General features: G+C 43.3%; 1 protein-coding gene across 1 annotated transcript in view; it reads left to right on the top strand.

Moving 5' to 3' along the window:
• The first annotated feature begins 263 nt into the window (after positions 1 to 263).
• The window catches only part of ANGPT1 (angiopoietin 1), a 463,014-nt gene continuing 446,747 nt past the window's right edge, over positions 264 to 16,530 (top strand). The window contains exon 1 of the mRNA XM_073632150.1: positions 264 to 979. Coding sequence (XP_073488251.1) covers positions 683 to 979 — 297 coding nt within the window. The 5' untranslated portion in view covers positions 264 to 682. The remainder of the gene's footprint in view (positions 980 to 16,530) is intronic.

The raw sequence follows: 16,530 nt of genomic DNA, 5'->3' as shown, positions 1-16,530 counted from the left end.
ATGGATCTGACCAGCAATCGACTTGTAGAATGACAGTCATTTAATGAGCTCTTAACTTTTAATACATTGACAAGGACAAACTGCCTTTTCGCGAGCTTGTCTCAAGCTGTTAGTTGTTATGTAGAATAAGCTTGATTGAGGTCATGCATGCAGCCACTTTGTAAACTGATCTCTCCTACTCTACTGAGCCACCAAGCATGCTTTGCATAGGGGCGCACTCATACATACACAACATTCCTGTCAAGCCAACTCTCTCCCTCTCTCTCTCTCTCTCTCTCTCTCTCTCTCTCTCTCTCTCCAGCTTGAATGTGCAGCCTTAATAAAACGCACAAGGCTGTGAGTGCAAATAGCAGTCCTGCTGCAGCCACAGCACAGGCTAAGGGGACCAGGCTTTGCATGTGCAGCCGAGTGGCTAATCTTTGGACTGCAAATGAGTGGAGACAATAGATGCTGGCTGCCAATGCTCTAAATATATCTATTGGAGCTGAAAAGACGTTTTCACTGGGGGTGACACCAAAGTAGTGCAGCTGGAGCAAATCCTTTCCTTTTTCTTTTTTCTTTTTTTTTTTCTTTTTTTTTTACAGTGATGAAACTTTGTATCCCAAATTTCCCAGGGAGAAATTAGGAAGCCCTTGAAAGGAAACCTGCAGACTTTTTTTTTTTTTAACAAGTTGAGGACAAGATGGCATTGGTGATGTTGTATGCCCTGTGGGCAACCCTGATGGTGAGCATAGAGGGCAGTGGGCAGAGGAAAGGCACAGACAGCACAGGGAGAAGATATAACCGGATCCAGCATGGCCAGTGCACTTACACTTTTATTCTGCCTGAACTGGATGGCAATTGTCGTGAGGGGGCTACGGAGCAGCAATATAACAACGCGCTGCAGAGGGATGCTCCGCAAATGGATCAGGATTTTTCCTCCCAGAAAATTCAACATCTGGAGCATGTCATGGAAAATTACACGCAGTGGCTGCAGAAAGTAAGTGTGATCCCCGTCCTTCTCTTCTCCAAGCCAGGGATTCCCAACCTCTTTAACTCAATCTTCTTTTATTGAAAGAAACAAGGTGGAAAATGCAGTCAGCATAGAAAATAGCACTAATAGTAGTAGGTAAGGGCAATAAAACATATGTATAGGGAGGTTACAAAAATATAGTATTGTATGTGTATCAAAAAACAGCAGTTAGGATTCCCAACCCCTTTCTAAAAGTTGGGATTTATAGAGTACCCCTGGAGAGGGTCACCTGATTTCAGATACTACTTCATGTGGCTTTACTTATTACCGGTTCCTCCTAACTGGGTATAAATGTTTTACTAGCATTTTATTATGGGTTTTTTTTTTTTTTTAACAATAATTTTTTTAATGAAATTTTGGTAATTCAAGTAAGAATAGTATAATATGCGACATACTGAACTATGATAAAGATACACGGGGGGTTATTTACAAAAGGCAAATCCACTTTGCACTACAAGTGCAAACTAAAAGTGCACTTGAAAGTGCAGTCTCTGTAAATCTGAGGGGTAGATCTGAAATGAGGGGAAGCTCTGCTGATTTTATTATCCAATCACGTGCAAGATAAACTGCTGTTTTTAATTTTCCTTGCATGTCCCCCTCAGATCTACAGCGACTTTACTTCCAAGTGCACTTTCAGTGCAATTTCAAGCGCACTTTGCACTTGTAGTTTGCACTTGTAGTGCAAAGTGGATTTGCCTTTAGTAAATAACCCCCTGAGTATCTTAAGAATTATAAATGAGGTTTCCAACAGAAAAAAAAGGAACCTATCAACAAAGGTTATGTGCATCATAAAACAATAGATCATCGAATTCAGATATAGACATCAAGATGAGATTTGCTCTATACCCAGAACTTCCACTGCTTATCAAATGTGCCCCGTGTAGCGTTCTTATGTGAGAACTTTTTCTTAAGACTCTGGGGGTTATTTATCCACTTTGCACTGAAAGTGCACTTGGAAGTGCAGTCGCTCTAAATCTAAGGGGTAGATCTGAAATGAGGGGAAGCTCTGCTGATTTTATCATCCAATCATGTGCAAGCTAAAATGCTGTTTTTTATTTTCCTTGCATGTCCCCCTCGGATCTACAGCGACTTTACTTCCAAGTGCACTTGCAGTGCAAAGTGGATTTTCCTTTAGTAAATAACCCCCTCTGTTTACACCTAGGCAGTTTTGGGCATTTTCTGCTGTAAGCCTCAGCTCTAAAAATGCCCAACAAGACAAATCCCATTCATTTCAATGTCCCCTGTTCACATCTAAGCGTTTTGTCATCTGAAGCAAAACGCCTGAAGCTCAAAAAAGTACAGGAGCTTCTTCTTTGGCAGATTACAGGCGTTTTCTGCTTTTTACATTGGTTAACTTTTAAACTGTACAAAATTGCGGCAAAAACGCAGAAAAACATTGCGGCAAAAATGGCGCAACTTTCTGCCTGAAAACAAAATGCCTAGGTGTGAACAGAGCCTAAATGAGTACTGAATGTTCACCAGATTAAAAACTTCAGAGGGGTTGGGTGCTTGGTTCTTGGTCCAATGCCTTGCTATCACTGTTTTCGTTGCAGATGTGAAGTATTCATTAGGTTTTTTTTTTTTTTATTAACTTGTATAATGCCCATTATAATTGCTGAAATCTAAATAGTAAATCGGCAGTGAAGAACTTCCGGCACCCATAGAAGGCACCCATGAGAAGCCCCTTGGGGTACCAGTTCTCCAAGCTATTTGAGCACATAGGTTGTAGAACTGATCACAATCTCTGCGTTTTATAATAATAATAATAAACGTTATTCTATATAACGCCTTTAGCCCTCATTCACATTGGAGCAGGGTTGCCAGCCATCAGTAAATTTACTGACAGTTTGTAAAAATCTGTGATTTTTACAACTGTCTGTAAATATCAGGGGCTGATAATTTATCATGCTGTGTGGACTTTTGTAAGTGTAAACCAGGCACATTACTTATTATGGGCATTGTCGGTGTTTCCATATTGTGATTATACTGTTTAAATATATCGATTGTCAGTTTTTATTAGGAGTTCTGTTATTTTTCAGGTTATCAGTTAAAAAATGTGCTCTGTCAGTAAATTTCCCATGTTTTGTCAGTAAAAAATGCTGTGGGAGTTTGGCAACCATGTATTGGAGCGACTTGTCATGCGCCAAATCGCATGTCAAATATACATATTGGCCAGCACACCACGGATCGTCAATTATGTCCTAATTTTTATGGAAGAATGATCCCATCGCAGAACAGGTAGTGCAATGTTTAGGAGTCTCGCAGGACCCATTTGTCAGGCGATGATCATTCTTCAATAAAAATGTGGACGTCATTGACGATAAGTGGTGTGCTGGCGAATATGTACATTTGTCATGAAATTTGGCGCATGACAAGTCGCTCCAATGTGAACGAGAGCTAAAGGCGCGATATGATGTGCTGGCAAATATGCACATTGGATCTGCGACGCTTCCGGTTCCAACTGGTTGCTGCTACAGCACCCTTTACTCCTAAAGCCTTATCCAGGAAAGTGTGCGATGGGAATATCGATACTAAATCGCATGACAAGTCGCATCCTATGGCCGGCAATCGCACTGTTCAAATCGGTGCGACGCCGACTTTGCCGATTCGAAAAAGAAACTATTGCACTACTTTAGGTGATTTTCGGGTTGCACTGACCTGCGGCTTTGAAACACAAATATATGGATCAGCTTTGCAGCTACAGTGTAGGATCGCATAGGACGCAGCGGAGAAATGCTTCTCAAGTGGAAAAAAAAAAGTTGTTCTGACAACATTTTGTAGATGTGGGTCAAAGGTTAAATTAGCATCAAATGTCAGCCCTCGATTTTTCAATTTCTTTTCAAATAAAAAGTATATTATTTAATTCTGTGCTCATCCTGCTTTAAAATATACACAGGGGCTCAAGAAAAGATTGCAGAACAAAAGTGGTCGCCTTGCTCATAGCACCCGATTTTCATTGTTCATTTTAAATTGTTCCACATTTATTCTCGTTTAATTTATTTATTTTTTTTAATTTGCGCAAATCGATCCCAGCATAACCGTAAGCTCTGGTTCCCATGAGTGCAATTTGTCATGCGATTTGTTAGTTCAAAATCGCACGACGCATCGCACCCCATTACCGGCAATGGAACCGCTCAAATCGTTGCGACTCAAGTTGTAGCAACTTTGAAAAAGGTCCCTGCACTGCTTTTTTTGCAATTTCATTGCAACTTGCATTGACTTCTGTTAAATGAAGTCGCAAGACGCAATGAAATCAGAAGTCGAAATCGCACTGATCTGCAGCTTTGAAATTGCACCGAAGTAGCGCAATTTCAAAGCCACACTGGAATGTGTGTATGACACCCGGGACGACAGAAGCTGGGCAGCTTTTGTCGGACATGCATGCTGGAAAATCAGTGACCGACTGGCTCCCAATCAGCGCTCTCAGCCAATAGCCGGAGTGTCCTGGGTGGAGGGGGGGGTGTTCTTTTGTCAGGACACAATGAGGGAGATTGCTGTACCAACATCAGATTGTTAGTACAGCAACTCTGACTGGAGCTGGTCGTTTTTAGAAGTTACTAGGTCTAAGGCTCGTTCACACTGATGGAGCTCCAAAGTCATGCGAATTCAAATGCGACTTTGGAAAGTGACTTATGCAACTTTACACTCAAGTCACAAGAAATTTGCATCAAAGTAGTGCAGGAACCTTTTTAAAGTTGCATAGATTGGAACGGGTGCAATTGAGATCAATGGGCTGTGACTTGTCATGCGACTTTATGGGTTTGACTTATTAAGACTGGAGAGTGCAAAATCTGGTGCAGCTCTGCATAGAAACCAATCAGCTTCCGGGTTGTCAAATCTTAATTGAACAAGCTGAAGTTAGAAGCTGATTGGCTGCCATTGCACAGCTGCACCAGATTTTGCACTCTCCAGTTTTAGTAATCCAACCCCTTTGTGTCCAAAGTCGTAAGACAAGTCGCATTAGTGTGAACGGAGGCTAAGATGCCTCGTTTGTTAGGTCAAACAAATGTTTGGAAACATTTCTACCTATCGGGGTCTTGAACACGCTGAAGGTATAAGCTGGATGAGGAGCCTACCTTCTAATGTCTATGTGACATCTCCTGATGATCATGAGCCAACGTTCCTCGGGGGGATCACAGAGATCAGACCAGATAGGAACCTTACCCGATCGTTACTGCTTTTCTGTAATAAACTACATAGAACGTTCCTGTTCAGGGCAGAAGATGATCCAAAATACACCGAGAGATGGTCAGAGGGTCATACACGTGTGGCTCTCCACTAATATCGAGGGGCATTTTAGCACACTGTGCATATGTCTGCGATCGATTGCGTACAACTGCATTAACATCTTATCACTTTAATGGTGGCCATACACACTTTATTTTTATTATCTGATTGATATGCCAATCCAGAAACAATTGAACAGCCATAACCTCCCTTCCAATCGATCTAGATCAGATTCAATCAAACTGAGTTGAGTGGTCAGGGCAGAAAACTATTGATCATTTTGCATCAATCAGCAGCACTGAGGTGGTCATGAATTCATTCACATTTCGATGGATCAGATCCTGAGATTGCACAGTGGAACAGAGATGACATCGATAATATACAATCATAGCTTCCAACTATCAGTCGAATTTTCAATGTGGGTCATATCGATCAAATGGACTTTTGACTATAAACTGATTATTCTTGATCATTTATCAGTTTGTATGGTCACTGTTTGTAAAGATCAGTGTGCAGAAATGAATGATCAGTGGTAGGAGGGCAACATTTGCTTTTGAAAATCGATCTTCTACAGACGTGTTGCTTGGAGCTCAGAGGCTCTGATGGAGGAACTGTATGGAGGAATCTGGATGGAGGAATCTTTTATATGAACAATCGGGTTCCTCTTTTGGTGTCAGTGTTCTGCACAGTCAGAATGAGAGGATGGTGGCTGTAGAACGCTTTTACTGCCCATGATTTATGTCAGATTGAGCATTAAGTGGTGGAGATGTTGCTCAGAGTAACAAATGAAATTTCCTCTAAAGCCGTGTACACACGGGTGGACTTTTTGACCGGACTGGTCCGACGAGACAAATCCGACCATGTGGGGGCTTAATTGGACCTGCAGCGGACTTTTTCTGTCGAAATTCAGTCGGACTTTAGACTTGGAACATGTTTCAAATCTTTCCGACAGACTCGAATCCGGTCGAAAAATCTGCTCGTCTGTATGCTAGTCCGACGGACGAAAACCGACACTAGGGCAGCTATTGGCTGCTGGCTATCAACTTCCTTGTTTTAGTCCGGTCGTACGTCATCACGTACGAATCCATCGGACTTTGGTGTGATCGTGTGTAGGCAAGTCCGTTCGTTCGAAAGTCCGTCGAAAGTCGTCGGAAAGACCGTCGGACCTTTGTTGCCGAAAAGTCCGCCCGTGTGTACACAGCATTAGTTGATTCTTTGTAAAGTAATTAGCTGCCATTGACAGTTGCAGTTTTTATAAGTCCTCATCACTTGTCTCTTTAAGCAGCACCCTATTGCTTAGCCTTAGACCATCCCGATTTTGGATTTCCTTCTTGCAAAGTGCAGTAACCCATAGCAACCAATTGGAATTCCCTTTACGCAAGCTAGATCAGAACAAGCAAGATCACAATTGGTTGCTACATTTTGCTCTTTCTGTTATATTATTGGTATTTTCTTGATGTTCCCGGTTTGGGATACAGTCCCAGGTTTGGAGATGATGTCAGCTGGAAATATTGGTCCCTGGAAATGTCATCAGTCTTTGGTCCACACAAATCCCTGTCAGTGTACAGCATGTTAAACCGAGTTCCTCTCATCTGGTAATATACGTTGTGTGTCTCCAGTTAACATTTATATGAAGGCAGCATTTTAAAAATGTTTGCATTCCATTTTTATGAACATGCCATAATTGGGGATTTACACTGGAACGCAAGAAAAAGCATTGCACAGCATTAAAATGTTCATAGCAGACCGCACATTGGTGGGTGTCCCTGCTATTTACACCTATTGCAGCTGGCAGGTTTAAAGCCGCCTTACCACGATGACCATCAGATTCATCGAGTACTTAGCAGTCAGCGAATACATTCACTCCGCCAGATCCAGTGTAACCAGCACAGGGGCTGAGTGGCCAGTGCAGCACATATACCAACCAATCAAAATCTATCTTGTGCTGATCTGACTTCAGGGAAGTAAATTCCACTTGTTGCTATGGGTTACAGCACATAAATCTTTGCTCCTTAAAGTGGAACTAAACCTATTGATTTACCGGTTTCAAAAAACTGTTGCATTGCCGGCATACCTGGATTGCTAACTGTCACGTTTGCTTGTGCCCTCAAAACTGTCAGACCAAAAATGTCAGACCATGAGATGGTTGGTGTCATGACTGATCACATGTGCAGCACCATGGCAACTGCAGATCAGACAGAGGCCAAGATGACAGCTACCTTGCCTTTAAAGAATAGGAGGGTTTGGTTCCACTTTAAGGCTAGACTTAGACATCTAAAGCCGCTATTCCTCTGAAGCTCAATCCGAGCTTGAATCGCTTCAATCAGAGGTGATTTAAAGGTGGTGAGGAGGCAACCTGATGTCTCCTCACTGCCTGTTTTAACCCCATTTTTGCCGAACCATTGCACTGCACCTAGGGGGACATTTGCAGCGCTTCTCCATGCACTTGAATGGGTCATGTTTGGGGGACTTGCCACACGCCAACTGCAACACGTTGCATAGTTTTTGCTGTGGGCGCAAAGCATCGTGACTGCCGCAGGTAAACATCCCTGCCCACTGCCATTGCAGTCAGGGGGGGTAGTTGGGGGAGGCACTAAAAATGAAATTCAACCACGCACTTTTAACATCTCTACCTAAGTAGAGATGTAAAATTTCTGGAAATTTTGAAGCCATAAATAAAGAAAGTTGCAGTGCCCTCTAGTGGCAGAAATGCATATTTCTCTTGTTTGAGAACTGCAAGTACAGTGTTACTTGAATTGTATTCCAGGATTTGATTGTCTTTAGCTGAGAGAACGTGCAATGATTTAAGACTTCACATAAGGTCTCAGAAATCTTTCATTATGGTCTACATGTTTTATAGTTTGGATACCATGTCATAGATATATTTTCTATCATTATAAAAGAACATATTACATACTTCCTTGCTCGCTGGAACACAAGCAGGAATAGATGCGCTGAGACCTTCTGGAAGGGCTCAGCTCAGTTGCTGTTAGATGGGGACATCAGGATGTCGATGTTGGTGGGAGGGGCTACGCATTTCAGAGCAGTCTACATCCCTTCGTCAAGCCCAATAGACTGTTTTCTATGTACCCTTGCTATGACTGGAGTTGATCAGGTGCAAAAAAAATGCCAGTCACCACACATAGTATGAACAAGTCCTAACATATGTTTCTTTCTTCAAACTCAAATGTAGCACAACCACATCTGTGCTCACAATAACATGAAATAATCAATCAATCTGTGCAAGCAATAATTATAATAATAATAGTGTACCCCACACAGAATATATATAATAATATTTAATTGTTCATAATATATGAACAATTTAAAATACACTAAGAAAGAAAATGGAAATCTGTGATATATAGAAAAAAAGTGAGTTCTAAATCCACAATAAAGTGTACTTATGTGCAAAAATCTTTTAAAGAGATAGACAAAATGAAATATCTTGCGTGAAGCAGTGCTCCAAAAACTTTAAAGCAATCTTGCGTGAAGAAAGTGCTACTGATAATATCTTACACCACAGTGTACCACCACCTCACACTCTGGCCCCTCACCTCACGCTTAGACCCGCACAAAGGTAAAGTCTAAAAATGCCAGTCCTAATATTGGGTATATATTCACGGATGTCTTCAGCCCCTCTGATATGGTATGTACAATATTTTAAATGACAAGACTCCAACCAGCACATATACATGAAAAGAATGGGGATACCATCATGACGTAGTACCAAATCTATCACGATTTATTAAAAAAGGTTAAAATACTCACAAATATAGTGCACTAGATGGTGAACATACAGCAACAACGTTAGATCTGAAGGTTCCCTTAAGAGTGAGCGTTCCTGGATTAGATGCTAGAGTTGGATGACATGCAGACAAACAGGCGCAAAGACGTCACACGGCCCAGCTTCTTGATGCGTTTCGTCACATGACCGTGACAAAATCATAGGACCCTAAAGCCGCGTACACATGGGTGGACTTTTCAACCGGACTTGTCCGACGGACCGAGTCCGGCAGACAAGTTGACCGTGTGTGGGCTTCATCAGACCTGCAGCGGACTTTTTCGGTCGAAAATCTGACGGACTTTAGATTTGGAACATGCTTCAAATCTTTCCGACGGACTCGAGTCCAGTCGAAAAATCCGCTCGTCTGTATGCTAGTCCGACGGACAAAAACCGACGCTAGGGCCAGTAGCCTATTGGGCTACTGGCTATCAACTCCCCCATTTTCGTCCGATCGTACGTCATCACGTACAAGTCCGTCGGACTTTGATGTGATCGTGTGTAGGCAAGTCCGTTCGTTCGAAATTCCGTCGGAAGTCCGTCGGAAGTCCGTCGAAAGTCCGTTGGAAAGACTGTCGGACCTTTGATGCGGAAAAGTCCGCCCGTGTGTACACGCCATTAGTTGATTCTTTGTAAAGTAATTAGCTGCCATTGACAGTTGCAGTTTTTATAAGTCCTAATCACTTGTCTCTTTAAGCAGCACCCTATTGCTTAGCCTTAGACCATCCCAATTTTAGATTTCCTTCTTGCAAAGTGCAGTAACCAATAGCAACCAATTAGAATTCCCTTTACGCAAGCTAGATCAGAACAAGCAAGATCACGATTGGTTGCTACATTTTGCTCTTTCTGCTATATTATTGGTATTTGCCTGATGTTCCCGGTTTAGGATACAGTCCCAGGTTTGGAGATGATGTCAGCTGAAAATATTGGTCCCTGGAAATGTCATCAGTCTTAAGTCCGCACAAATCCCTGTCAGTGTACAGCATGTTAAACCGAGTTCCTCTCATCTGGTAATATACGTTGTGTGTCTCCAGTTAACATTTATATGAGGGCAGCGTTTTAAAAATGTTTGCATTCCATTTTTATGAACATGCCATAATTGGGGATTTACACTGGAACGCAAGAAAAAGCATTGCACAGCATTAAAATGTTCATAGCAGACCGCACACGACCACGTGTGGGCTTCATTGGACCTGCAGTGGACTTTTTCTGTACAAAAATCAGACGGACTTTAGATTTGGAACATGTTTCAAATCTCTCCGACGGACTTGAGTTCGGTCGAAAAATCCGCTCGTCTGTATGCTAGTCCGACGGACAAAAAACGACGCTAGGGCAGCTATTGGCTACTGGCTATGAACTTCCTTATTTTAGTCCGGTCGTACGTCTTCAAGTACGAATCCGTCGGACTTTGGTGTGATCGTGTGTAGGCAAGTCCGGTCATTAGACAGTCCGTCGTAACTCCGTCGAAAGTCCGTCGGAAAGACCGTCGGACCTTTGTTGTCGAAAAGTCCGACTGTGTATACACGGCATAACAGATGACCTAGGGCTGGATTCACATCATCCATTTCTGTTTTTTAGTGCATTTTTTAATGTGCATTGTAATGCATTTACACACATTTTCATTATTCTATTGGCACTAGAACCTGGACATGTTGCATTGTTACCAATGCACTGCAACACAGCACACAGATGCGAACAGGCTCTTTGGATTTAATGTCTTTTTATGACACGTGTGTTTTTATGCATTCCAAAGGTGTGAATCAAGCCCAACTCTTCCTCTCCTTAGCTAAGGCAAACAAAACAAGTTTGGGTTGGAGTTATACTTTATTATTATTATTATAGGGGATTTATATAGCGCCAACAGTTTGCGCAGCACTTTACAACATGAGGGCAGACAGTACAGTTACAATACAATTCAATACAGAAGGAATCAGAGGGCCCTGTTTGTTAGAGCTTACAATCTAAGAGGGAAGGTGAAGTGATACCAAAGGTAATAACTGTGGGGGGTGAGCAGATAGAGAAAAGAAAAATACAGTTGTTAGGTGTGGGTAGGATAGGCTCCTCTGAAGAGAAGGGTTTTCAGGGATCGTCTAAAAGAAAACAGAGTAGGAGATAATAAGACAGATTGGGAAAAGGAGTTCCACAGGATGGGAGAGGCTCTGGAAAAGTCCTGGAGGTGAACATGGGAGGAGCTAACGAGGGAGTGACAGAGCAGGAGGTCTTGGGAGGAATGAAGAGAACGATTGGGTTGATATTTTGAAACTAGGCTAGTGATATAGCTGGGGGCCGAGTTGTGGATGGCTTTGTAAGTTGTTGTTAGTGTTTTGAATTTAATTTGTTGGGCGAGCGGAAGCCAATGGAGGGATTGACAGAGAAAAGTAGCTTACACAGAACGATTGGAAAGGTGGTTGAGCCTGGCTACAGCATTCATGAAGGGGGGATAGCCTATGTAAAGGTAAGCCCATACAGAGGGAGATACAGTAGTCAAGGCGAGAGATGACTAGCGAGTGAATTAAGAGCTTTGTGCTGTCATTGGTTAGAAAGGGGCGTATTTTGGAGATGTTGCGGAGGTTGAGGAGGCAAGATTTGGACAGTGATTGGATGTGGGGCTTAAAGGATAGATCAGAGTCCAGGTTTACACCTAGAACCTTGGCATGCGGGAATGGGCTGATAGTTGTGCCATCGATTTTGACATTGAGATCAGGGGAAGGGGCACGTGAGGACTTTTAACCAGCATGGCTTTTAATGTGTGTCTATGGCTGTGCCGGGACATCAGACTGAGAACTCCTTTGGGTCTGCATCTGATATGAATGCCTCAGTGTTCTTTCCAAGGAGCAAAGTACTATACAAATGACCAAATCCCTAGATTTCTGTGGTTAAATGAAGAGTTTTGCATTTTATAAACCTGGCAACTATGCAATTCAAGACACAAGCATGGAACAAAGAGTGTGGTTGCTCGGGGTAACAAAAACAGCTCTTCTTTCAGACACTTTGACAAATGAGGTCACTTTACCCTCTGCTACTAATTAATAGTAACTTTACATGTTTGTTTTCTCGCTGACAGCTAGTCTAAGGTTTCAGGTCGTGGTCAGTGTGTTCTTCTTCACACTTGTTTTTAGAAGGTATGCCCTATAATTGACTCCAGCCAGGCTCACAAAGTGCAGGGATTATTAATAAAGTGCCAAAACACAGCGTCTATTTATAGAGGATTCTGCTGAGCAAATGTCAGAGAACATACCTGGGAATGAGGCGGACCCGGCTAACCTTTCTGAAAATGTATTTATGAAATGTTTGAACAGGCTCTGTCTTCACATGGGGAGATGGCGTTATCTCAGCTACAAGCCATTGTATTCTGATCAGTACACAGTACCTTAAAGGCATAGTTCACCTTTACCAAAAAAATCTGCCTATCTAGGTAAGGGGTGTCTGTAGATAAAAGACAACTGTGCAGCTCTGACCAAAGTTGAATAATGGCCTTGTTATAGCTGTAGGACATTTACACTCACCGGCCACTTTATTAGGTACACCTGTTCAATTGCTTGGTAACACAAATTGCTAATCAGCCAATCACATGGCAGCAACTCAATGCATTTAGGCATCTAGACGTGGTGGAGATGACCTGCTGAAGTTCAAACTGAGCATCAGAATGGGGAAGAAAGGAGATTTAAGTGATTTTGAACGTGGCATGGTTGTTGGTGCCAGACGGGCTGGTCTGAGTATTTCAAAAACTGCTGATATACTGGGATTTTCACATATAATCATCTCTAGGGTTTACAGAGAATGGTCCGAAAAAGAGAAAATATCCAGTGAGAGGCAGTTGTGTGGATAAAATGCTGTGCTGAGGTCAGAGGTCAGAGGAGAATGGGCAGACTGGTTTGATATCAGAGAAAGGCAACAGTAATGCCCTGTACACATGATAGAATTTTCCGACAACAAAATCTATGGATTTTTTTCGACGGATGTTGGCTCAAACTTGTCTTGCATACACACGGTCACACAAATCTTGTTGGAATTTCCGAACGTCAAGAACACGGTGAGGTACAACACGTACGTCGAGCCGAGAAAAATGAAGTTCAATAGCCAGTGCGGCTCTTCCGCTTGATTCCGAGCATGCGTGGAACTTTGTGCGTCAGAATTGTGTACACACGATCGGAATTTACAACAACAGATTTTGTTGTCGGAAAATTTGAGATCCAGATCTCAAATTTTGTGTGAAAGAAATTCCAATGGAAAATGTTCGATGGAGCCTACACACGTTTGGAATTTCCGACAACAAGCTCCTATAGAACATTTTCAGTCGGAAAATCCGACCGTGTGTACAGGGCATTCCCCAAATAACCACTCGTTACAACCACTTGTCTGATGCCTGATCTGATGAGTCTTAATTTTAACTGCGACATTCAGATGGTAGGGTCAGAATTTGGTGTAAACAACATGAAAGCATGGATCCATCCTACCTTGTATCAACGGTTCAGACTGGTGGTGTAATGGTGTAGGGAATATTTTCTTGGCACACTTTGGGCCTCTTAGTACCAATTGAGCATTGTTTAAATGCCACGGCCTACCTGACCTTTTTTGAGTCCATCCCTTTATGACTACAGTGTACTAATGCACCATGTCACAAAGCTCAAATCATCTCACCACTGGTTTCTTGAACATGACAATGAGGTCACTGTACTCCAATGTCCTCCACAGTTACCAGATCTCAAGCCAATAGAGCACCTTTGGGATGTGTTGAAATGGGAGATTCGCTTCATGGATATACAGCTGACAAATCTGCAGCAACTGCGTGTTGCTATCATGTCAATATGGACCAAAATCTCTAAGGAATGTTTCCAACACCTTGTTGAATCTATACCATGAAGAATTAAGGTAGTTCTGAAGGCAAAACGGGGTTCAACTGGACATGCCTGTACATAGTACAGGTACATACCTGTTGAAACCTAACTGAAAAACTTCCAGAGATCTCATCATGTTGTCCTGCCTTATTGCTAGGACGTTTCTAAGAGTCACTCTTAGCTGTTACTGTACTGATATAACAGTTCAGCGATTTTAAACATCATCAAACAGCACTGGAAGCTGCATATTACCTTCAACGGAAAACGCTCATTGTTCATCAGTGGCCATGGGGCTGACATAAGAGAATATCTTCTTTATTTCGGGACACCATCACAGAATAAAGGAGCCTCAAGAAAGATTCTTATTGGTCAGTGTGGTCACATGATACCGACCAATGAGTGGCTGCCAATGTTTTTGTTATGCTGGTACACAGCCTCCAGCACTTTGCAGTGATGCTTTAAAGTGCTGGACCACAGCGGCGGCTGGTGCTTAATATTTTGGGGGGGGGGCGACAGACAAACCTGCCCCCCTCACTCGCACAACCGCCACTCTCCCCCCGCGGGAGATGGACGGGAAGGCGGCAATGGGACTGTGGGCCATGATCAGAGGTGGTGCGCGCTCTTGGAATCTGCCCCTGGCCCCCTCACTCACACTAGCCCCCACTCAGACTGGTCAGACAGGAAGGAGGCCATTCATGTCCTTACCTGCTGGATCTGGGGTAGAACTCCTGGAAGCTGCCCCTCCACCTGCTGCAGCTTGCCGAGGAAAGAGCCTCTCTTCCCATTGCTTCTCCTCCCGCCCGAACAGAAAGTGGGTCCTGAGACCCGATTGGCAGGGAGGAGAAGCAGAAAGACATTAGCGAATATTAATTTGCTAATGTCACTCAACTGGGTGGGCACAGGGCGCAGTGCTCTGTGCCCCAAGCCCACCCTTTTTTTAAGCCAATTAGAGCCTCTGGCTCTAATCATGTGCTTCAAAAAAGAAGAAAAAATTAAAATCTATGCGTCCGGCGCCCAGCATGTAGAGTAGGGGACGGGCGCATGGATTAGGGGGGGCGGCGCTCCTCTGCCCCTAATGGATTGGCCGCCACTGCTGGACCATTATATCTGCTTGAGAGGGAGGTGGCAGATAGAGATCATATAAAGTACATATGACAAGGACCAGAGGGGTGGGGAAGGTGTTGTGAGTTAGTTTTAATTTTTTGTGAAAAGGAAAACTAATACCCTTTAAATATTTTGTAATGTTACATGAATTATATACTTTGTATCTACCTATACACCACTCTATACATTCAGAATGAGATGATTATTTTACCTTTTTCACCATTGCTTCCTGCTATATCACTAGTGGCTTGTCTCTGTGATGAAGTTTATTCTTTCCTGTGCCTGTAGTGCGTGTAGAATGATTTACATGGTTGTAGTTACTATCGGTCACTGGGGATTGTGCTGGGGTCCTTGTTTTCTTTAAAAGAATTTACAAGATACAAAAGTGCAGATCGTGAATCTGTACATATCTAGTCACACAAGTCATGTAAGAAATCCAGTGATCTGTGTTTTGGTAGGAAATCACTTCCTTTTGATGTTAAACTGAACATAGGGTAGATAATTCCTTGCAGAAAAAATTTGGTCTACGAAATCCTAAAAAGTCAAATAGTTCCTAACTAGCATTAGAAGTGGAGACAGAGAATTCACTACAACTGCACAGAAGTCTCATAACAATGGGATGCTTGACTCTGTCTTGCAATCAATGTGTCCAGTTTACAAAAGTAGTTGAGAATCCTAACAAAATTTAGTCACTTCAATTATACTATCATGTGGAAAGCAATTTCCTAGTTACTTTTTTTTAACTCTTTCAGTAAACCAGTCCAAATGTCTAGCTGTACTAATGACATCTATTATCAGTACTTGGATCTGTCAGGAGCGGATCCGGGGGGGGTGGGGTTTAACGGGGCAAGTGGCCTCCCCACCCCCTGACAAAATATTACCAACTCTGTGACACAGCCACCCTTTTAAACTAAATTGCCGGAACTGGTGGCTAGGGCCACCGCGCCTGGCATCTAGCAACCAGTGACTTCACAGTCTCAGTCAGAGTGAGGCCTGCGCCTAGTGATGCATTGCACAGCTGTCTCCACCCACCTCCTCCTTCTCCAGCATGCAGAGGTATGAGAGGGAGAGACTTGGCAGTAGGGAGGGACTGGTCGGTGTGTGTGATCTTCATGCCAATGTCTCCACTGCTCCGCTATATCTCTAGCGCCCGCGGCCCACCACCACCCGCTGCCTGGCTGCATTGCATGCAGAGAGAGTAATCTGCAGCAGCTGACCCGACCTTTTCTGTCTGTGTGCTGCTGCTGCACTGCTGGCTGGGCTGGCTCAGATCCATGGCTGCCCGAGTTCCCCTCCTTCCCCCCGCAGCCCATCCGAGCAACTGTCTGAGGGACCAGAGTGGACCACTCACCAGAGCCCAGCCCCAGAGAGGGGATAAGGTGAGGATTGGATGGAAGAGTAGTATACAGTAATGAAGGAAAAGGTGAGTGACACAAGTGGGGGACAATTATGAAGGAGAAGGTGACACAAGTGGAGGACAGTAATGAAGGAGAAGGTGACACAAGTGGGGGACAATAATGAAGAACAAGGTGACCCAAGTGGAGGGCAGTAGAGAAGGAAAAGGT

The sequence above is a fragment of the Aquarana catesbeiana genome, linkage group LG05 (assembly GCF_042186555.1).
Source record: "Aquarana catesbeiana isolate 2022-GZ linkage group LG05, ASM4218655v1, whole genome shotgun sequence".
In the NCBI taxonomy this organism is placed as follows: Eukaryota; Metazoa; Chordata; class Amphibia; order Anura; family Ranidae; genus Aquarana; species Aquarana catesbeiana.
Note: the sequence above shows the minus strand (reverse complement) of the source record. Positions and strands in the feature narration are given on the sequence as shown.